The sequence below is a fragment of the Xiphophorus hellerii genome, unplaced genomic scaffold (assembly GCF_003331165.1).
Source record: "Xiphophorus hellerii strain 12219 unplaced genomic scaffold, Xiphophorus_hellerii-4.1 PGA_scaffold_81__1_contigs__length_211163, whole genome shotgun sequence".
NCBI classification, from domain to species: Eukaryota; Metazoa; Chordata; class Actinopteri; order Cyprinodontiformes; family Poeciliidae; genus Xiphophorus; species Xiphophorus hellerii.
In genome coordinates, this window is record NW_022587656.1 from 73,981 (window position 1) to 97,498 (window position 23,518).

The 23,518-nt window shown below is 40.1% G+C and overlaps 1 protein-coding gene across 1 annotated transcript; it reads left to right on the plus strand.

The window, feature by feature from the left end:
- Window positions 1-926: 926 nt before the first annotated feature.
- LOC116716712 (integrin alpha-5-like) lies at window positions 927-21,205 on the plus strand. The gene is given in 24 exon segments (XM_032557531.1): window positions 927-952; window positions 3,078-3,202; window positions 6,450-6,550; window positions 6,995-7,036; window positions 7,038-7,091; window positions 7,094-7,121; window positions 7,230-7,291; window positions 8,087-8,132; window positions 8,223-8,324; window positions 8,327-8,350; window positions 10,848-10,892; window positions 11,032-11,075; window positions 11,193-11,249; window positions 12,867-12,919; window positions 14,340-14,444; window positions 14,446-14,546; window positions 15,086-15,277; window positions 15,360-15,405; window positions 15,889-15,970; window positions 15,973-15,998; window positions 18,513-18,568; window positions 19,004-19,161; window positions 19,572-19,709; window positions 21,019-21,205. Coding segments are annotated over 24 exon segments (1,785 nt in total). The 3' UTR covers window positions 21,091-21,205.
- Window positions 21,206-23,518: the final 2,313 nt, after the last annotated feature.

A 23,518-nucleotide genomic window follows, 5' to 3' on the forward strand; every position in this document is an offset into this window, starting at 1 on the left:
ATCTATAATTTCAGCCCTCACACCAGTCATTAATACAAGGACATTTGTGCTGCACTTCACTTTAATGCCAACAGGATCCTGTCAGGTGCTAATGTACAGGAGATGTGCCAAGTAGTTGGATCTGAATCTTTCACTCGAGTTGAAGGAAAATAGCACACTGGTGCTTGTCTGCACTTCTCCTTCAGAATACCTGGGTTCGATCGTCGGCACGTGGTCAAGATTAAATCTCTTCTGTTTTTGTCCTATGTTCTTGGTATTAAAGACAACTACGTCCTTATGTAAATTATATTCCGGACCTTTTTAGACAAGAGACCTCCCACCGTCAGACTGCATCATAACTAAACCGCAGTTAACATATCAAGCAACTTGGGTAATCGATTGCAACCGCTGTCCCGCTTGTGCTTAAATACTCAACAGAAAATGGAGAACTCTGTGTTTATGTAAGGATTGACGGTACATGTAAATTCTGTTAGTGGTGTAATATTTACGCACGATTTGATTGTTTTGAACGACACATTTTCATGGACACTAGGACTCAAGTCTCAGTGAGTGTAATGCTCTTCACACACTGTAGCTGCTATTATTCTATTTCTTTTTATTTAATCGGCGAATGAACAAAACACTGCGTATGGTCCTTACTCTGTTTATAAAACATGTCATGGGGACACATGAAGATGAGTGGGGAGGAGCGATCTTGTACGGGTGACGTCACTCAGAAACGATTCTCTGTTAGCCTAAACATGCAGTACCCTTGCGGTGGCTCAGAAGTAACACACAACAGAGAAGGTTCTTGACGCTGTAGTCACAGGTTCGAGTTTAGGTCTCACCACCCAAGATGCATGTCTTCACCCTCCCTCATTACCATTTACTGGTCCTATCAGACCACGTTCAATGAACGGTCACTAGAGCTTCTATTTATCTTAGAAATGTTGACTAGAACAGGATTCCCGAGGTAGGGAGTCGAAAGATGAAAATCATTGTGATGTGACCCCTGAAAGATATGGACAGTGGCGCAAAAAAGTGGGTATGCAGTGTATGCAACGCATAGGGGCGCAGCATCCACCTGAATAATGTGCAGTTGCGCCACTGGGTATGGAGAACCTTATGAGTAAAAAGAGAAAGCTTGAATGAATAACTATGAATAAATATATTAATATTTCCCAATAAATGATTAAATAATGAAAGCAATTATTTTGCTAAGCAACTGTGTTGCATTGTTTAAAATGCTTATGATTGAGTCACCCTATAACTATTTACTAAATACAATATATAGATTTATAAGCAGAACATTTTGAGAACCCCTGCACTACAAGTCAATAGAAGAGAGTAATATATTTTAAGATGTATTTGTAGAAATCAATTATTGTAATGTAGTTCTATGCAACATTTTGCTGATTAACTTCAACAAACTTTGTAATTTGGGAAATTAGTACCATTGATTATTAATTACTGGTAAAGAATACAATTTTTCTATGGATTTTACCATTTCTATTATTTTTACAATCCTTTTTTTTATTGCTCATGACTGTCAAAAATTCATGATATATATGTGTATTGACTTACGGTAGTTCCATGTAATTTCTACGGTAATGCAATGTTTTTGGATACGACGGTCAAAAACTGTTGGTCTTTACCATTTCTTACCATAAATTTACTGCCTTTCTTTGCAGTTTCGACTTACGGTAGTTCCATGTAATTTCTACGGTAATGCAATGTTTTTGGGTACGACGGTCAAAACACTGTTGGTCTTTTACCATTTCTTACCGTAAATTTACTGACTTTCTTTGCAGTTTCGACTTACGGTAGTTCCATGTAATTTCTACGGTAATGCAATGTTTTTGGATACGACGGTCAAAAACTGTTGGTTTTTTACAGTTTTTTACCGTAAATTTACTGACTTTTTTACAGTGTACTTCTCGGTACTGTGAGTGCAAATGTAAATGACTTAAAGGTAACAGTTAAGCACCCCAACATTGGCTAGATTTGGATGAACCTTTGTACTCACCCAGACCAGTTATGGTTCTGGAGCCGACACGCCAACTGTGGCCAAAGTGGGCATAAATGATGGGATGATGATTCATGGAATTGTTGTTGACTGCCAGGTGATTTCTGCCCAATTGCCCAACATATGGCTTATATAGATGTCACAGTGCTCTAATGTTGGGACTGATGGGTATGGCCCCACTGCTTCCAACAATCCACTGGATTGTCAGACGATCCAGCCAATCACATCCTGCGATAGTATTAACTTACACAAACCCCAAACCTGACGTCTATCAAGTGCTAGTTGTTTGTTGCTGCGTTTCCATTAACTATGAAGCGAAATTACAAAAACAAATTTGTCTAGTAGAAACATGACAATTTTGAAACAAAAATTTGATTCTCGATAAAAAGTTTTGTACTTGGATGAGATGGGTTTTTTTTCGCATAGCAGGAGTGACGTGATCAACAGCTGAATGTTACTGCTGATGAAAACCACGTAGGAGACGACAGGAAGTAGGAGGAGGATGATGGTTTGTTTTTAGTTTTTCCAACGGGTTGAATCCATAACTTTTCTATAAAATCACAAAATATAATTTGCCCAACATACCGCTCCCCAGTAGGTGGGGCTTGTTGCTCCAACGGTTCAATAAAACTCTGATGTCGCTGATTGGCTGGTAGATGATGAGCACTAGCATGGCTGAATTATGAATATAATTCATGTAACTGTTTACATGAAAGACACTCCTCTAGGCACTGTAAAATAAAAATACAAATACTTTAATCACAATGAGGTTTTGGATCACATCTGCTGTTTGGGCAATAAAACAACTTTGCTTATTATTGATTTGACCAAATCTTGACTAAATCTTCTTAATGCTGCTTCTAACAACGAGGGTCACCAAATATATTACAGCCATACAATAATTCAAGCTAACCTTTATTGCAATCCAGGTATTTCTTAGTGATATGCATATTGCATTCAGTGATCTTCAATAACAATACATTCGTGAGATATGTTGCAGCCTTAATGTTTGTGCACTTTTGTGTTTTTTCCAGCAGCTTGTAAAACTTTCTTTGTTTTTTCTGCTGTCCAGTATCAGTGTCCTTATTGGAGCTCCAAAAGCCAACACCAGTCAGCCGAACGTCACCGAGGGAGGAGCTGTGTACCATTGTTCCTGGAGCCAGAACAACTGCAGCGTTATCAACTTTGACCAGCAAGGTACCACGGTTTTATTCAGACTACCAGTCAATTACTTCTTCTCTGCTTAACAGATAAATGTATGTTTGTAGGAAAGCAAATGTTAACTAACTTGAGTTGGCAGCAGACTGTTTCCTACCTTACCATGTGTTGTGGTGCAATAGAAAGAATGGAGAACGCAACATTCAAAAGGAAGAAGTGCAGCATCTGGTGATGTCCATGGGTTCGAGACTTCAACCAGTTATTTTTCAACCAAGTGTTAGAGTCTATTAATAGACTATTAAGTCTATTAATAAGTCTTATTATTAGTCTCATCAATGATTACTGACTTAATAATTAAGTCAGTAATCATTAATAAGACTACCAGTTGAGCAGGAATTTAAATTTATTCCCAACTACAGCTTAGCGACAGAGCTAACGCTAAAGTGACAGTCAGACTTACTAGCTCTATGTGAGCTAATCAGTAAACGAAACATGTTGCTGAGGTTGTTGGGCAAATATTCACATGCTAGCTTGTTGTTTTCCTCTGAGATAGCAACATGCTTTTGAAAAACTGCTTTAGCTGTTAGTTATAATTTATGTCTTGAAATATTCATTAAAAGTCATTCAAATAAAATGTACGATTACATGTAAGGTTAAGCTCCAGCAGTTTGTTTTTTCAGAACACATATTGCCACCCAGGATGTTAAGATGCCACTTTATAGTGAAGTCAGCTGCACTAGTTGTTGATCATCTCTGTCTGTCAGCCATAAAAGTGGCTGAGAGAAGCAGAACCGTCCAGAGTTAACCACCACTGTGCTTGACCCAGAAAGTCAGAAAGTCCAGCTGCTGCCCCCTTCACCTGCAGGTTCAAACCAGCTCTTTATGTTTTCTTGCGTTTTAATGATTCTTAAATCCCAGCCAGGGTGAAAGGGTTATGAATGGAGTTTTTTTTTAAGTTTTGTTTTTGTTTGCTGGGCCACATGTTAAATGAGCTCAGACTCATAATGTTGGGCCGAGGACCCCAGATGACGTGGGCCGCGTCCGACGCCGCTGGGAAAATAATTGGCTCCATCAGCAGCGCAGGAAGCGATACGGACCTCTGTTTGAGGATCACAGGGTGCAGCTTATTGTGAGCATGGAGTTTACGCAGCGCGAGTGCAAACCCAGCGTGCATAAATACACACCCAAAAAATGTTTACAAACACAGGCAGTCTGAGGGAAATGAAACACAACGCTGAGGAGATTTCTGTTATTTTTGTCTTTTTTTTTTTTTACATCCGGAGAGTCAGCGTTCTGCTGCGTTAATCTTACAGTTTCACAAGCTTTTCCAACCCTCACTTTGTTTAACACATGAAAACTTCTGATGCAACTTGTTTCAGCAGAACAGGGGTGGACATTTATTGTATCGTTTATCATTTATCGTGATAAATTTTACAATTTCTCTGAGAGAAAATCCCACATGGATTAATAAGGTACCTACTGTACATACGTACCCTATCATGGTAAGATTTTTGTTTACACTTCTGGTCAGGCACGTCTGGTTTCCATTCAAAGTCTATGTGGAGACGCATCGAGGGCCCATTGAGACGCATCTAACACGGCGCGATTTGAAGCGTTTGACGCGTACGACAAATAAATCGGCAACAAAAAACAACGGCTAGAATGATCTTGACGTGTCTGACACGCCCTCTACGCGCCTCACATAGACTTTGAATGTAAACCAGATGCGTGAAATGCTAGGTGTACGTAGAGCAACATCTCAAGCATCTGCATTCAAAGTGCACATGCAGTGAACTTGGAGCGTCTGACGCGTGTTTGACGTGCGTAACGCATTTGCTGTGAACGCACCATTACTGCTTAAACCCTCCAAAACTGTCTGCGTTGTCTGGTTTGTTAGTTTTGCTATTTTCTCCGCAGTTTTTCATTGAAAGGATATAAAAATACCAATAAACATGAAAACATGATTAAATGCAGTTACTGTGTGCAGTTTAGTGATTCAAGCACACTTCTTTTTTGTGACTGGTGTCCTAAAAGAAGCGTTCACAAATAGGAATATTTTCGAGAGCACTACTTATGATTGCTGTGATGCAGTCACAGTCATACAGTTCCCTAAAAAAAAGAAGTAATAAGTTGTTCTTAATCATCATTATCACAATAGCACCATGAAAGTATGGTGATAAATGTCCATATTGCCCACCACTACAGCAGAATGTTATTTTTAAAGCAACATTTTGTGGAGATGGGATATTTAATCAAGTTGCCTTAATTCCAAATGGTTGCCAGGGATCAACACAGACTTTCTTACTTCCAACTCTCCCTAAAGTTATTATTCCTGTGTTACTTGCCAGGGCCCCATCTAAAAACAGAACCTGACTATGAAGAACAGCCATTTGGGCTGCAGAAACAGCATGATCTCTGCGAGAGGTTTGATGTCATAGAAAGCAGATTAAAGCGCAGAGCCCTGGAATAAAGCAATAAATACATCCATGTAAAAAAACCCAAAAAAACAAGAGAACAGTAACACATGCAGAACCCTGCATTAATGAATATTTCAACATGCGATGACATGGTTACTAAATTAGAGAGCAGCCTCCATCTACAGATGTGGTCTCACTTACTGGCAACCCTGGTGAGTATTAGGGCTGAACTAAGAGGTGTGGTCTTTAAATATATATATATATATGCAGTACAGACCAAAAGTTTGGACACACCTTTTAATTCAATGAGTTTCCTTTATTTTCATGACTATTGACATTGTAGATTCACACTGAGGCATCAAAACTATGAATAACACATGTGGAAATATGCACTAAACAAAAAAGTGGTAAAACAACTGAAAATAGCCCTTATATTCTAGTTTCTTCTTCAAAGTAGCAACCTTTGCTGTGATTACTGCTTTGCACACACTCTGCATTTTCTTGATGAGCTTCAAGAGGTAGTCACCTGAAATGGTTTTCACTTCATAGGTGAGCCCTGTCAGGTTAATAAGTGGGATTTCTTGCCTTATAAATAGTCATGAAAATAAAGAAAAACCCATTGAATTAGAAGGTGTGTCCAAACTTTGGCCTGTACTGTATATATAGTTATATATAACTTTTTCAAGGTCTGACGTGAGCGGCTCGTCCAGACTGCCATGCTGTTTCCAAACAGACTCAGCTGTTCTGTGCTGCTGCAGTGAAAGACGGGGTGTAAGGTTTCAGTAGACGTCTTTACCAGGGGTCCTGATGAAAGAGGCTATGGCTGCTGCCTGAATGAAACTCTACTTCTCTCCTCTGTGTTTCTGCAGGTGACCGCCATTTTTACATAAATGGTGTGAACACTCAAGTTGAATTCAAGTCCCATCAGTGGTTTGGCGCTATTGTGCGTTCCCATGGTAACAGCATCTTGGTAAGACTAGAGAAGTAACACTTGTAGCTGTGATTAAAACCACTGAATATACGTATATATATATATATACAGTACCAGACCAAAAGTTTGGACACAAACTGTGTGTCCAAACTTTTGGTCTGTACTGTATATATATATATATACAGTATATATATAATGTACACTCCAATATTGAAGAGGGTTGAAATGGAAGTTATTCATTGAATTGAACAAATTTTTAATCTAATAATTATTATTCATAAACCACAAAATTTGTTTGCCCCCCTTGTTTAGTTCCAGTTTTGGCAGCTTTTTATCTCTTGTAGGCTTATTTAAAAACTTTTAATTTGGCTAATTTGGGATTTTCTGGACCTTCTCTTCTTGTTAACAGTGCCAGATTTGTTATTTTTTCACGTTTCAGTTTTACTTTCATAATGAACCCGGTCCTTCTCTTGCTGTGTCCAGGCCTGTGCTCCCAGGTATTACTGGAGGACAGAACACGACACGACCGTTCTCTGACATCACAGGAACCTGCTACCCTTCTCTGTTGACGCTCTCAAAACCTTTGTGGAGTTCGCCCCGTGCAGAACAGGCGGGTTTCTGGACTGATATTACGTATATACAATCGCACCCACTCTTAGCTGTTTCATTGCAACACGAAGTAACAGCTGTGGCCATGTTTTGGTGTTTCTCGCTGCAGAAAGACACGGCCCTGCTGGACAGGGTTACTGTCAGGGAGGATTCAGTGCTGACTTTACCAAGGTACAGCAGTTATGTGCTCAGCTGTTCACTTATTGTTTTAATAATGTTTCCGCTCTGTTTGAAAATGACATGTGATACATGTAGAGTGCCTTTCAAAGGGTTTAAAATCATTTTATTGGGATTTATTTTGATAGACAAGCAGAAATAAGTATATAATACTAAAGTGGAAGAAACATAATGAGAGATTTTCAAGTGTTTTATGCATAAAAATCAGTGGCAACATTTTTATTGAGTTAATTGCAGGGTCTGTGATTAATGCATGAATTGTATTTTAATCTAAATATCTAAATATATCAACAAAATAAGCAAATTATTGATTAAACAGATTCATGAGCAAAGTATTATTCTATCCATTCATCTTTCCAGAGTTTCAGGAACTTCTGATCATTCATGGAGCTTCTATAGAAATGCTGACTGTGTGACTGCTGACATTAGCGTTAGCTGCTACATGTTTAGCTTTGAGATGCTATTTTAGGTCTGTGTGCTCCAGTGAACGATTGGTTGCTTATGAAATGAATAGTTTTTATATTGGATTAAAATTTTTAGAAGTGGAATAAAAGAGGCTGAGTATGTCTCGGTGATTTGCAGCCCCTCCCCCATATTTTGGTCTATCACATAAATCCCAATAAAATATACACTGAAGCTTCTTACTGTATTAATAAAATAATGTGGAAAACTTGAAGGTGTATTAAGTTTTTACGAGGCAGAATATAAAGACTCCTGCAGACTTTGGACCTCAGGAGGAACTGCTCTGCTACTGTTGTGTGTGTGTTTGTGGGCGTGTGTGTGTTACAGGATGGAAGGGTTGTTCTTGGAGGGCCTGGCAGTTTTTACTGGCAAGGTGAGCTGAGATGAGCGTGAAGCAACATGAAAACCTTTCAGAAAATCAATTTCGACCCTAAAATGTCAAATGTCATTGAACCTTTTGTAGGTCAGCTGATTTCAGCCACTACAGAGGAGATCGTTAAGGCCTACTACCACCCCTCCTACTTCCTGCTGTCGGTCGCTGGACAGATTCAGACCCGGCAGGTCCAGGGAGCTACGACGACAGCTACCTGGGTGAGAAAGCGCATTTGAATCAAATCAGGCTCCAACACGAAGTTTAGCTTCAGACAATATCAATTGATAATACGTCCGTTAATATTCAATAATTTCACTCAACTCCAATAAAGAACCGCACAGCATTCTGGGGGATGTAGGCAGAGAAAAGACTTTTATTCCGTAAGTTTGTTTTTTAGTAGAATATGGTGAAACTTTTCTAAGTGTATCGAAGGTTGTTGGAATCAGTTATCTCACTCACACTTTGGTTACCTAGCAACAACTTGTTGAGTGAAGAGGCCGGCCCCCACATACTCGGGTGTCCAGCCCTGCTGTGTGTGTTGTGATTTCATAGTCAACCGTAACGATTGGCTACATTTCTTGTGACAAATTCCTTCATTTCCTACAATCCTAATGGATGCTAGCAAGTTTGATAAGCTAGTTGGGGCCTAGCCCTGTTTCTTAAGAACTGTCACACAACCGTCCCTTTGAGTTCGCCATCCAATGACTACGTTCTGACCTCTGAGGAAGAAGGAGAGAACGTCTGGCTTAACAGGAAACTGCTACTGCAGAGCACTACTACACAGATTGTTGCTAGCTAGCCAAAGAGCAAGTTAGCTGACGCCACCAACCTTTCTTAGCCAACCATGAGAGGTTGAGCTGTTTGGATCAGAGTTCAATGGAATTCTCAAATTTTTATCAGATATATTTTCTTATGATATCGATCTATCACGTTGGATATCCTTTTTGTTTTATCGCCCAAAAACGGTCAACTCTGCAAATAGAAAATTTTTCCCAAAATGCTGTTTTAAAATCTGCTGCTTGACCTTCCTGCCGGTTCCATCAGCAGCATGAGTGACTCATGACGTCCCTCGAGATACTTCATGTCACAATCTGGTGGTCAGCTTTCAGTAAGCACTGAGATCCTCTCCTCTGGCCAGGAGCAACGGCCTGGAATATCCCGTGGCGGAAATACAAACTTTATCACTATTAAGAGAATAAATATCTTTTATTTTTATTACCTACATGCAGTCTTATGTTGTTAAGATATGAAAACTAATGTTAGTCAGAAAATGTTTTTATTTGATGGTGACAGCATTCTCGTAGCTAAATATAATATTTAATAAATCGCTTAACCTTTGCGCGCTTTACTCTGCTCCAAGCACTTGTCTTTATATTATTGGCTTACCACAAAGTAGAACATAAAGTGAAGGTGATGCATGTTTTTCCTTCATTTATAAATGTAACCACCTACTCAGTAAGTCAGGGGTTTGTCAGCAGGAAAGCTCTGGCTGCGTTCACACACACACATGCAGCTGTGAACTGTGAACACACTCCAAGCAACCGGGCCGAGACCCCGGTCTGCTTCCAAACCAACTCTGGTGCAACTATTGATTATTCTGACAATTGACAATTAATTGGAATTTTGTTTTGACACATTTTGCAGACTTTTCACTTTACCACATAAGCTTATTTTATACAATATTAGAGATACATTTAAAAATTAAATAAACAACTCAGTTTTTTTCTGGATAAGAAAATGAACATGTTATTGCCTAAAATACAATAACAATTCCTTTTTTCTTGTTATCAGTACAGTGCAGGGAAGATCTGGTGACTTTTGAATTAACTGATTAATAATTGATCAGTTAATTGAAGTGCATGGGTGATAATTAAGATCATTTTTGTGACAGAATTTGAAGCTAAAGCTGCCATTTGAAGAGTTCAGGGTAGAACATTTACAGACAAAGTTTTTTTTAATATAAAATATAAAATGTTTGTTTTCTGTTCAGTTTTGCCTTCCTCCCTGCTCCGACTATGTTTTCCTTTAAGCAAGTGAACTTAAGGTGCACTTCAATCAATGTTAATTCGTTGATTGAATTTACAATCAATTAATTACTCAATTAGTTGACGATTATTTCAATAATCGATTACCACTATACTACTATTGATTAACTGTTTCAGCCCTAACTGGAAACGTTTTGCTTCTAGAGGAAGAAATGTTTCTGTATTACATCTAAAACTGAACTGTTGATCATGATTAGAAGTGCTTTACCAAAAACTTCTGTTGTCATCAATGACATCAGCTGTGTTTCCGTTACAGATGCGCGTAAAACCGTGTCGATGTCCCGCTAATGTCAAAATGACACAGTTTTGCCATGTTGGTGTTTTAAGAAACACATTTAAAATCACATGAATACATCTGTTCACACAATGTCATTAAAAACACCCCTCACCATCATCCTCCGACTACTTCCTGTTGTTGATCATGTGACTTGTGTCATGTGAAAATAGGGTTTCCATTGCAGTTTTGCAAAAAAACCACATTTCAAATCGGCTGAAAAACCACCGCATCCTAGCGGCAAAACTTTTAATAGAAAAACTAAGGTTTTTTTATACTGGTGTGTTTCCATTAAGCCGATTTACTCTTGAAATGTAAAACTGTGCAATCCTGCAGTCACTGTAATGAATCTCCGATGCCTTGCTCTGTCCTCCTCCCACTCCGCTTCTCCTGCAGGTTACTCTGTGACCAGCGGCGAGTTCAGTGGGGACGCTGAGGAAGGTGAGGGTCATATTTACAGTACAGAGAGCCGGAGTAACAACATACATGTTTGTGTTGAAACGGAAGGGGATTATTAAGTCTTTTCAGGAAACGGGAGCCTTTGAAAACTCGAGGACTGATTGCCTGTTTCTGTTTGCAGATTTCATCGCAGGAGTTCCAAAAGGACTCATGCTGTATGGTTTAGTAAGGAGTTTCTTATTACTGTTCCGTACATTTTGAAATGGAAGCTTAAAAACAGTTTAAAGATGTCAATTGCTGTTTTTTCTTCTTAATAAAATAGAAATCCGTGTTTTGTTGCAGGTGTCCGTTTTAAGTGGGAAGGACCTGAAGTCTGTGCTGAACCTGACGGGTGAACAGGTATGTGTTTCCAGAGCTTGACCCCTTAGGGGTCAAAGGTTACAGTGAGCACTGCTGGAAGTTCCTGAAAAGCCTTAAACTAAAGCCAAAAAGAATATGGTGCTGGTTTCACAACAGTTTGGATGTTAAACCACATTCTGAAAACACACTCAGGGATGATGAATCATTTCAGTGACTGAAATGTCACTGGCTTAATTTAGCAGCAGCACAAGTTCGCCATTTATACTCAGATTCATTCTGCTTTAGTAAGGGAAACTTCCTACCACTGACCTTCTGCTTTAGGTGGTTTTTGGGTTACTGTTGAAGTCATATGTGCTTTACCAATTTTTAATAGACCTCTTTAAATTCTCTTTGATAGCAACACCTACAGGCCTGTCGTTAACACGTTTTGCTTGACAATGTATTGTCCTGGAAATGATTGTGGCTCAAGTCATTTTTTGTCAAAAGATGGTTTAAGAAAAAGAAAAAATCATTTTGGTAAAAATTACCTAGCCCATTATTTTAGGAACGTGACGATATTACCGTTTTTAAGTAATATTATAATAATGGCATAATAATACAAATACTCTCTCTCAAAATCAATACAATGTAATTACTAAATAACACTTCATACTGGAAAAATAGACAAAACTGCCAATTAGGACTTTTGTAAACTAAGTGGAACGAAAGAAACAAGGAAAGTCAGCAAGCATGCAAAAGGAGATTATTGAGCCTATTTTAATTTGTCATGTGACTGATTGATGGCTTATTGTGACAGGCTTAGCATCACCGTTATTTATAGGATGACTTCGTACAACACGGTGGTGCCTTGAAAATATATTTTTACTCCCTGAACTTTTTCACATGTATAATCTCAAACTTTAATAAAATTGCATTGGAATTTTATGTAATCTGGACGCCCACTTCAGGTTATGTTGTGTTTTGATTTGTGAAACAGATAACATTTGAAAACTATGGTGTAAGTGTTGTCAAGGTAAATGTTTTCTACTCAATTGTCCCTAACATTAAAAGAAATCTCTCAAAAACTTCTGAGAACGTTTGAACTCTTCAAATGTTGGAGCTCTGATTGGGCTTCAGTTTGGCTATTTTCTACGTGAATACGATGAAATATTGTATTTGGATTCTCTTACAACAGGATTCAACATAAATCATTCTGTAGCTACACATCACCTTCCTAAAATAATGGCATAAACCATTTAAGGGCAAAAGTTATTTTGGAAAAAAAAACACAAGTAAAGGAGTTGTGCAATTATTTTAGGAAGGTGACAATATTCAGGATAACACAATTTACATAATTTATTTGTTTGAGTTTAATCCCCAAAAAAGTAAACCAGGGACCAGTTCTGTCGTCCAGAAACAGTTTGAATCCTCAGTTCTCCAGCTCCTTGTGTTACTTCAGTCTTGCAGGAGCTCAAACACTGAGCTTCCATGAAAAGGGAGAAAAAGACTCCAGGGGATTGTGGTATTGAGAGATTTGGAGCAAATCTTGTGGAGTGGTAGTGGTGGAGGGGACAGGAGATGAAAGGGACAGGCAGGAGAAAATGAAAGAAAAGAGAGGGATCTGTGCACCGTGGTGTGATTACAGGCTAACTCGGCCCTGTTTGAAATGTATTCCAGATGGGGTCTTACTTCGGCTACGCAGTGGCGGCTACTGACATCAACAACGACGGGTAAGTGAAGGGAGGCGCGGTGACGCACATGGTGGCACCAAGTAGTGGCATGTAAAATGGTTGAAATAAGAGCAGAGGGAGAATACGCTAAAACAGAAGATAAATGTGTGTGTGTGTGTGTGTGGATTTCACTGGAGCGGCTGTCGACTGAGGGAGTTTTGAACACTTCCCATGCAGATGAATCAGTAGACGTATATTTTCTAAGAGGCCAAGAACTTTCCTTCCTTCTGTTGACCTTTTGTAACCATGTCAGTTCACCCTGTTGAGGCGCCAGGATGGAGGCTTCCACTTGTTCAAGTCAACACAGAAAAAATACAAAATCATACCAAGTAGCTTTTGGTCTAGTTTCTAGTGCAAACATCTTAGTACACTTGAAACAAGACAAAATTAACATACAAACAACTTTAAAGCATGGACTTCTGATCCAGAAATCTATGCTTTAAAACTTTATGAGCTAGTTTTAAGTGAATAATTCCTTAATATTGATGAAAAAGTACTTGCACACAATGATTCTTATAACAATATATTTTGCCCATGTTTTTAGTGAAATAATCTGCCAATGACTAGAACTTTTTCATATCTTGCTAAAATGTTACTTTTCAGTTGGTTTTCTCTTATTTCATAGGTATTAAGATATTTACTCTAAAAACTAGGAAAATATACTTAGTAAAATGTTGTGTTTTTGCAGTGAAGTTACATTTGTCTGTTGAAGTAGCTCACCTGCTTGGGGTTCATCAGCTAACAGTATTTACAAAAGTTGGAAATAGCTAGCTTATGAACGCAGACCTTCTCCCTCCTGAGTGTTTGTTGATTAGCTAAAATTGCCAACTTTGTTTGAACTGACGCCACAAACAGTGTTTCTCCTTACATCAGAGCAGACTTAAAAGTGTACAAAAGTCTAGATACTACCTGGGTTTTTGTGTACATGCTAGGTTACATGATGGTCAGGCATTTCCCCCATGGCTACTAATGATTAAATACATACCTTGGCTAAAATGCAATACTTAATAGCAACTTAGTAATTTTACTGACTTATGAAGTATACAAACGTTAAGCGTTCGCTGCAAATACAAATTAACAGAGCACTGCCAGTTCTTACAACTGCTGGCTGGTATCCGTCACCATCCTCTGTCTTTGTCAACCCTGCAGCGCCTTATGGCTACTTTTATACTGAAATCAAGCTTTACAGGAATAATCACTCATATGTTTTTCTGATGTCCGCCATGGCACATTGGGCCGCTTTCTGAAGCGAGACGTCACATGAAAAGAGTCAGTGTTTCAGTTCTGTTTTTCAGGAGTCCTTGAGCTCCTTTGGTTCCTTTAAACACGATCCAAAGTGCTTTTATATTCTCTCTTTTCTAATGCCTCCATCTTTCTGTCTTTATTATTAAGAATCCTGTCTTTTCCACACTGTTGACAGATTGGATGATCTGGTTGTTGGAGCGCCGACATTCATGCACCCGGGGTTCAACGGGCGTCTGGAGGAGCTGGGGAAAGTGTACGTTTACCTCCAGAGGGGCCCTGCGTCTGGAGCCGGCTCAGACCCATCTGCTGGGCTCACAGGTCTTCGGTCGGTTTGGCACCTCTCTGGCTCCTCTGGGTGACCTCAACCAGGATGGCTTCAACGGTACGCCTGCACCTTTTACCTAATGAAGTCCTGACTTCCATGATACAATATCTAATTATTTGCCTGCGGTTTCTCGCCACAACTATGTGCAAAATTGTGGGTTTTTGGTCATAAGTTGTTTATCTTGCCACATTCACATAAACCTACTTCTTTAGAAAAGACTTGGGACATTTTGTGCTATGTTATTAGCAGATTAGCAGAAGCTTGACCACCGCTGATGAGTATTCACCTTGTGTCTCTCACATAAAGAGACACAAGTTCAAGATATAGAAGAAGAAGATAGAAATCAATATTCCTCAATCAAACTTGAAGTTAGTAGAGATGAGAAAACAGAATGTTTTGCCGAATGAGTATGACGCAGAAAAGGTGAAAGGTTAAAAACAGTAGATCCCATTAGGAAAAAGTCAGTATCTCCTGATATCGTCTGAGAATTTTGCTGCCTGTTCACACTTACAACCGCATCATGTTGCCTGGCAACGTTCCAGTTCAAACACATGAATGGAGAGCTTTAATGCTGTTCTGTTGCTGTCTGAAATCAGACTTGGCCGTCGGCTGTCCGTACGGCGGAGACCAGCAGCAGGGCGTGGTCTTCGTCCATAACGGTCACGCTGGAGGACTGAAGGACACGCCCACTCAGGTTCTTTCTGGCCAATGGGCTTCCAGCTCTTTCCCTGCCAGCTTCGGCTTTGCTCTGCGAGGCGACATGGACATCGATCAGAACGGCTACCCAGGTACGAGAGAGCGGGATTCGTCATTTATGCAACTTTTACCTATGAAGCCTCTACTTTGATGTCTTCATTTTGCTTTTTGCAGATCTGATTGTTGGTGCTTTCGGCCTTGATAAGGCCGTCCTGTACAGGTATTATTCCTCACTTTGCATATTTACAGTGAGTGTCTGACAAAAAGTATGCACACTCTGTGAACTGTTTCACATTTTGTCACGTTTTAATAAACTTGAATGAATTTTAGGTTTAATGTAATGGACCCAACACAAAGCAGTGGCTGCTTGTGCAAAATGAGACTGAACTTTCCCTTTACTCTTCCGTGAAAAAGTGCTGAAAAACACTCGATGGTGATTCATCTTCCATATGTTTACTGACTGTGGAAAACTACAAACACACACTTACTTAATGCTTTTTTCTAATGTAGTGTACAATTTATTTTGTACAGTGATATTTAATAAATGACAAAAAATAGGATTACAAGAGAGATACTCAAATGCTGAGTGGTAGAACATCCCAAGAGGATTTGTTTTTTAACGTATTTTTTATACTTTGTTCATATTCAGATGTTTACATACATTTTCTTTGCCATTTAGTCGTGCTGTGTGTTTCCCCATCAGAGCGCGGCCGATAGTGAGAGCCGGTGCTTCTCTCACCATGCAGCCGGCCATGTTCAGCCCGGAGGAGAAGACCTGTTCGCTCATCACAGAGGAAACGTCTCCGTTTCCTGGTATGGACTCTGCCTATTTCCATTTTATCTAGTTTTTGTCCAACACATAAATGTTTTTTTTTTTTGTTCAGAGTAGGAGAACTTATTCTGCTTTCAGTCTCTTTCCACAGTTTCCACTTCCTAGCCATAAGTGTGGAACAGTTTTAGATTTGGTGTGTGGCGTCAGCCAAATTGGCAGGCGTCTTAATCTCAGCCTCTTTAAGCGAATACAAGGAAGTACTGTTTTAGTGCTTCTTGTTATTTTTTTGTTGCCTTGGCAACAAGAAGGATGTGAGGACGAAAAAAGGCAGAACAGCTGGAAGAAAAATGGAAAAAGAGCAGAAAATAGTTGTGCAGTTAGGAGCTTAACACGGATTGCTGACTTTTGAATCCCATGCTGGTCAACAATATGACTTTACTGCTCTATTTTATCTATCCATTCAGAGGTGTGAAAAACTATTCACACCCTAAACACAGATGGATGTTGAAGGTTTTTACATCTTTTAATTATGCTGATTTTTCACTTACAGCTTATAAGAAAATACTAAATTAGAATATTGCATCAGACTAATAAGAAAAGGATTTGTAAAACAGAAACGTGGGTTTAGTAAAAAAATATGTTTAACACCTGCTCTTAGGATGCTATTTTCAAGTGGTGCTGTATGACCAAAACTCAAACTAACTGAACATTTGCCTCAGTTAAGGTCAAAGTTCATGACTCAACAATAAGAAAGAGACTGGGCAAAAATGGCTTCCATACGGAAAAACCAAAACCACGAGTGACCAGAGAGAACGTCAAAGATTCATGTTTTAGGACTTTTTAAAACTTGTTCTGTGAACTGATGAGTCAAAATGAAACTTTTTGGAAGGTGTTCATCCTCTTACGTCTGCCCTGAACCAAACACGGTCTGGTGTAGTGCGAGTCTAGAGCTGCCAGAATAATGACCTAAAGCACATCAGCAAATCGACTTTGGAATCACTCTGATGAAGCAAAATAAATGTTTGAAGTGGCCTAGTCGAAGTACGAACACAAACACGTTTGAGATGATGCAAAGGGCCATTCATGCTGGTAAACTCTCCAATGTGGCTTAATGGAAACAATTCTGCAGAGCAGAGTCGGCCAAAATTCCACCTGATGGCAAGAGAGGAACAACCAGTCATTAGGGTCACAAGAGGGTCAGGCTGGGCTGCAGAGATTTTTCTCCATAAACAAATGAAATCATCGTTTACTCAGGTTGTCTTTTGTGTCATACAAACATTTATTTGGTTATCTGAAATATTTAAGTGCAACAGGAAAGTAAAATACAAAGAAATATGCAGGGGTGGGGGGGGGCTTTACACAGATTGGAAAATGAGAAAGAAAGAAGAAGAAAGAAGAAAGAAAGAAGAAGGAAAGAAAGAAGGAAAGATGGATATAAGTAAGAAAAGACAGGTTGTTTTCCTGACACTCTCTGGCTCCCTTAGGTCTTGTTCCAACCTGCTGCTGTCAGTCAGAACCACAGAAACCAGCTTGTGAATTAGTGTCAGTCTGGACTATTTTCCACTTCTGACACACATGAACAACATTAAGATAAGAGTTTTTCTGAAGCTTTGATCAGTCAAGATAAAAATAAATCCAGATCATGGTTGAATTTAAAACTTCTGTGAACTGGGGTGTAACATTATGTTTGCCTCGTTCCTGATTTCCTTGTTTGTTTGTTTTTTGCACGTTTGCCACACATCAGTGTTTCACAACATCAAACCAATTTAAATATTGGTCAAAGACAAAACAAAAAACCCACAAAATGCAGTTTGTAAATCCAGTTGTTTATTAAGGGAGGAAAAACCTGATTCCAGCAGCAGCAATAACTGCAGTTTTGGCCTCACATCTTTGCAGAATTGTTCTAATTCAGCCACAAGGAAGCAGCATTTCTTAAGTTCATGCCACAGAACCAATAGGATTCAAGTCAGGACTTTGACTAGGCCACTCCAAAGTCTGCATTTAGCTTTTCTTCACATATTCAGAGATGGTGTGTTTTGGATCACTGTTGGTTTCAGATTGAGGTTGAATGTTTTTCCTTTCTCCCGCCACATCCTGATGTGACGGGAGAAAGCTGGAATCAAACCTGCAACCTTCAAGTTGTAAGACAGTTCTGCCCATCGAGTCGCAGGCAGGTCCTGTTGATGTCTTGATAAACAGAAGGTGTGGCAGTACTCAGGCCTGAGCCTGGAGTCAGTGAATGTATTTTCTGTTTACTTGTGTTGCCTTTGACTAATATTTAGAGTGATGTTCTGAAACACTGAAGTCTGACAGATATTTTTTAAAAAAGGAAATCAGGACGGAAGAAACACTTTTTCACACCCCTGTAAATATATTTCTCAGCTCGGTTTCACCTCCCCAAAACCACGTCCAACTACATTACCCACATATCCATATCAAGGAGGAACATCAGCCTGTTCAGTTACTGTAGATTACTGTAACTTTGTGCTTGAACAACGACTAAATAATGGATAATGAATGAACAGCAGTAACTTTTCTTCTTGTTCTACCTGCAGTGTGAGCACCAGGTTCTGTCTGGAGGCCTATGGGAAGCACCTCCCCTCTCATTTAGGTAAGACATGCTCACCCCTACACAGTGGCACACACACACACACCCCCGACACACACACACATGGTCCCCATTACCTTGCTTTTGTTGTGCAGCCACAAGTATGCTGGACCTCTCTGCGGTCAATTTGGCAGTTAGGATCAAGATGAAAGAGCAATTGTGTAAATACAGGGTACGGTTTAGAGAAGTGTGTGTGTGTTTATTTAAAGTATGGTGTTCTGTATTGTCTCTGCTGCGTTTTTAATGTGGTGTGTGATGATGTTTTATGTGCTTCTAGTAGAAGCACAGAAGAGAAAAGAGGATTTATCTGTGCATGTGTGTTTGCCTTCAGTCAGAGTGTTTATCTGTGGCTATGCATACATTGACATTCCAAAAGCAATGAGATGATGGACTCTTTTTTTTTCTATGCGTGTTTCCACCACTGTGTGGACTCTGAAGGCTTCCTGGTGGAAGTGCAGCTAGACAGAGCAAAGCAGAACCAGAAGGAGTCTGTGAGGAGGGCGCTGTTCCTGGAGAGCCAGCAGCCCACCCTGCTGAGGACCCTAAACCTCACAAATGGTCAAGGGTTCTGCCATGAAATCAAAATCTACCTGCGGGTGAGTCTTTGAACTGTGTGTTCCCCTCAAAAAACAGCAATAGCAATAAACAAAGTATTTGTTTAGTGAGCCAATACCCTTTTGTTCTAGTACCTACTCAGTGAAGCTGGACTCGGGTATAATAGTTTTACACCAATAATGGTTACCTGGTACCAACGCCTTTTTTAAAACCTACTTTGTGGAGTCAGGCTGAAAATGCAGCATCAGAAAACTGTGTGTCCCTGACTGGCTAGGGGTTGGAGTCACAAGTCACTAGTTCAGTCCCCTCATTTGTAAAAACTCACCACAGTGATTCAGTGTTTTGACTTCAACTACAGTTTGCAATCTCTTTTCTTCTGCATGCTTTTTCTGCCGTCTCCTTCTCCAGCTTGTAACTGCTGGGTTTTTCACTGTCTCTGTCTCTGCTGCAGGCCGAGGACGAGTTTCGGGATAAACTCTCTCCCATCGACATCAGCCTGAACTTCAGTCTGGATGGTCGGGTGGCGGCGGATCAACACGGCCTCAGTCCCATCCTCGACTACCAGACAGAGCAACGTGTAGAGCAGAAGGTAGGATCATTATGTCCTGCTTGGCGCAGGACCCACCATAAACATTACTGTTCCAACATAATGAATGGATTATCTGTTCTCACTGCTGGTAGAATGGTGGCATGGGTCAAAGCGGTTTCTTTGACATTCAGAGGACTTGAAGTGCTCAGTCTGCAGTGTTGCTCTCAGATCCTCTGTTGCATATATCGACTCTGAGGTTTCTAAATGTTTTAAGTTTGATAAAATTGTAAAATTTGCTGTTTGCGAGTGATTTTCCTCCACAGCCATCAGGGGATTGAGTCACAAGATTCACAGTGCAGAGATTCTGTGAATATTGTAAAAGCTTTGTGTCGTCACATTCGCTACATTTGGCTCCATGGCAGATCAAAATTCCAACATTTGTTACATTTTCAGCTGGTGTGGAAATGGCATTTACAGCAGAAATTACCACAAGTTATCTCTCATTCAGAGGACATGAAGTGCTCAGTCTGCTGCGCTGCTCTCAGATCTTCCGTTGCATATATTGACTCCATGACTTTTAAATGTTTTCAAAACCATGGACTGAGGTTTGTAGGTGGACTAAAGTTCACTTTTTTGGTCCTCGTCAGGGTTTGCTTGAGCCTTTACACCTCACCAAATGGACGGGATTTCCCCGGGAAACGGACTGGAGTTCCACTAACAACAAAATCAACAGGGCCGGTGTGAATACACACTCAGATTTTTACTATTGCTGGGCTTTAAAGCAGAACATCAATCCTCATCCTTCATATTTAGGTGGAATTTTCAGTGATTGTGAGAACATATTGTGCTTTATGAAGTAGAAGAGAGGAGAATGACACGATAAATAAAAAATCAGAAAAGTCTGGAAATCATTTATAGTTTGCCTCCGTGAGTCAGTGTCACCTTTTCCTGGAGTTAGAGCTGCAATCTTTTAGGTCTCTACCTGCTCTGTTTATCTATAGACTGAAATTATTGCTCATTCTTCTTTGTCAAATATCTTAATTACTATCAGATTGGATGGCCAGTGTCTTTATCTCACCACAGATTTGAAATTGCTTCTAGGTCTGGACATTAACTGGATCATTGAAAATGCACGGTTGTGATCTTTGATCCTGCTAAAGAACAGCATCTGCACAGCACAAGGCCATTTATTTATCCTGGGTTTGCCCACGTCTGCACAGTGTCTGCACATTGACACACTCTGGAGCAAAGATAATCAATCAAACCTCGGTGAATTCAGGAGCTTTAGAAACATTTAGCATAGTTGTGTTTTTTCTGGCTCAGTCTCTGTTCAGCTGCTCATCTCGTGTGGCTCTTTGTGTTTCTACAGTTCAGAGGAATAAAACGCGTCCAAGTCTCTAAGCCTCCGTTTAGCGCTGGCGAAGTTGAAGCAGTCCAATGAAACACGTTTAGAACCGGCTTCATTTGGCCGTAACCACATTCATTCACCCTGTTTGTTTTCTGACTCTTGTTCAGGTAAAGAGAACCGATTAGTGGAGCTGAACTCAGCTGACCGAGCTCCCAGACACACGCAACCACGCCCACACACACACACACACACACACACAGACTGCAGGCAAGGGACTCACACGACTAGAAGGTTTTTGTTTTAAAGGGGCAGTGTTATGTAAAGTCAGCTTTTCTGAGCTTTACATCATGTCATAATGATATTCCCTCATCATAAACACACCTGGAGTTTTGCCTTGATTCTTTCATGCGTGTGTGAGAAATCCGTTAATCTCCATGGCAACCATTCAGCTGTGCTAAATGCCTGGGTGGGCATAGCTCTGCTTTGGAGACGCAGCTCCTCCTCTGAACTGCAGTTTCTAAGCGTGCGAGCCACCTCACTCCTCCACTCTGCTCCTTCAGACTAGCCAGCAGGAATTAGCAAACATCTGCTGAGTTCATTCTCAGTGAAACACTAGCAAAAAAAAAAACGTTGCTGAAAGGTCAATAGAGGAGCCATGTTGTGATGACTTCCTGAAGGCGGAGCTTCAGAAAGAGCAGGAGATTTTAAAGAGACTGAGGCCCAATTTCAAAGTGTTAAATTATAAAGTCAAATTTCTTTAAGTCATATATGTTATGTAAAACATTTTTATAACAACTGAAGTTAAAATAGGTATTGTGCTATAAAATGACTCTATGTGCCTGGAAAATACAGAAAAACAGAATTATGCAATTCGACCTACAGAGTGAACGTAGCCAAAGAGAAGAAGACCCACATCATGTTGAAAAAAGCTTTTGCTGTGTAGACAGATTTGACCTCTATTTCCTAATAAAACCTTACTTAATATTCTGAACATTGATTTGCCAGATTTTTTTCATTTCTCCATGAAGATCAAACTGTTGCACAAACCCGGTGAATAAACGTGGTTTCTGATTCAGGAGGCGTGAAAAAGGAGATGATTTGTCTCGAATGATCCGTTTGGTCCAGCCTTCTCTCAGACCTCTGAGGTTAGAGAGCGTAGCTCTGTGAGGAGTTACGCCTGAACGTTAACTGACCACAGTGAAACCAGAGACCACACCACTTACACGGCCACAGAGCTTGAGTTTTAGGAACCAAACTGACGGTCACCACAAGAGCATAGCGGATGATGTCATAAACATCACCACGTGCAAAAATAGAGCCGCCCGCCCCGCACACGCCTGTGACTTCCTCTGCTCACCCCGGCAGAACGCCCTGTGATCCTGTTAATGCAGAAAAATGGATTAAAATGAAAATAGAGATTGTTGTTTCAAAGCAGAGTAAGTTAAAGGATTTTTTTATTGATGCTGATACCTGAAGTAGCGATGCACTGATTCAATATTAATATCTGTATCGATCCTGATATTGAACAAAATTCTAGGTTGGGTATCGGTGGCGATCCATGAGGGCAGATCTAGTCAGTCCAATTCTATGCTTTGTGCTCTGAGCAACGCCATGTTTTATTAATTATTTACATTACATTTAGAATTCCTAATCACACTTTCTGAACCATTTGCCAGAAGGTTTGTTGCAGTTTATTTGTTACATGTTTGATCAATGTAGTCAACTTGTTGTTTTTGCCATTTTCAGTTCCTTTATTTTTGATTTTACATTGGATGTTATTTTCCTAGTTACACTGACTGAACAAACTCAAGGTGTTTTTGTGTGTTTGACCAGGCTTGTGAAGCTGTTGGTGTATTTAAGTGTTCTAGTGATGCAGAGTTATCAGATAAATGTGTAATTCACTTTGTTCATGTCTGTGTTTTTTTTAAAAAGAAACATTTTAAGTAATTTTAGCTGTTTTCCAGTATCGGCTCGTTGTTGGCCGATACCAAACCTATATTGGTATAGAATAGTGGATCGGTGCATCCCAAACCTGAGGCGCCGTCTCGTTGCTCCTGTTTGTGTTTCATACATACAGAAGGGGAGTGTCTGCGGAGCCACATGGGTCACGGCTCTGCACAAACACAAAGGAAGCTCTGACAGCTCAGTCTGGGTGGGGCACTGCTCGCTGCTCACACATCTGCTCCTGGTTTGTTGTGCAGGCTCCTGTCTTGTGTGAGGTGATAGGCCCAGCCTCACAACCTGCAACTTTATGAGAGCGATTCACGGCAAAGCGAGAACGCGATTGGTTTTTAAACGCCGCATCTGTCATTTTCTCGTGACGTGCCAGAAATTTCACCCTCTTCTTTCAGTTTAAATGTAAGATCAGATGATCCCAGAACCCAGTGTTATGTGGTCAGAGGCCACATGGAAAATCTGTCATGTGAAGTGGAAAATAATCAGGAAGCTGGAGGACTGAGAAGTTTCAACACACATTAGTCGCTGCATGTAAACTCAGGCATAAAAGTTTCCCCTCTAAGGC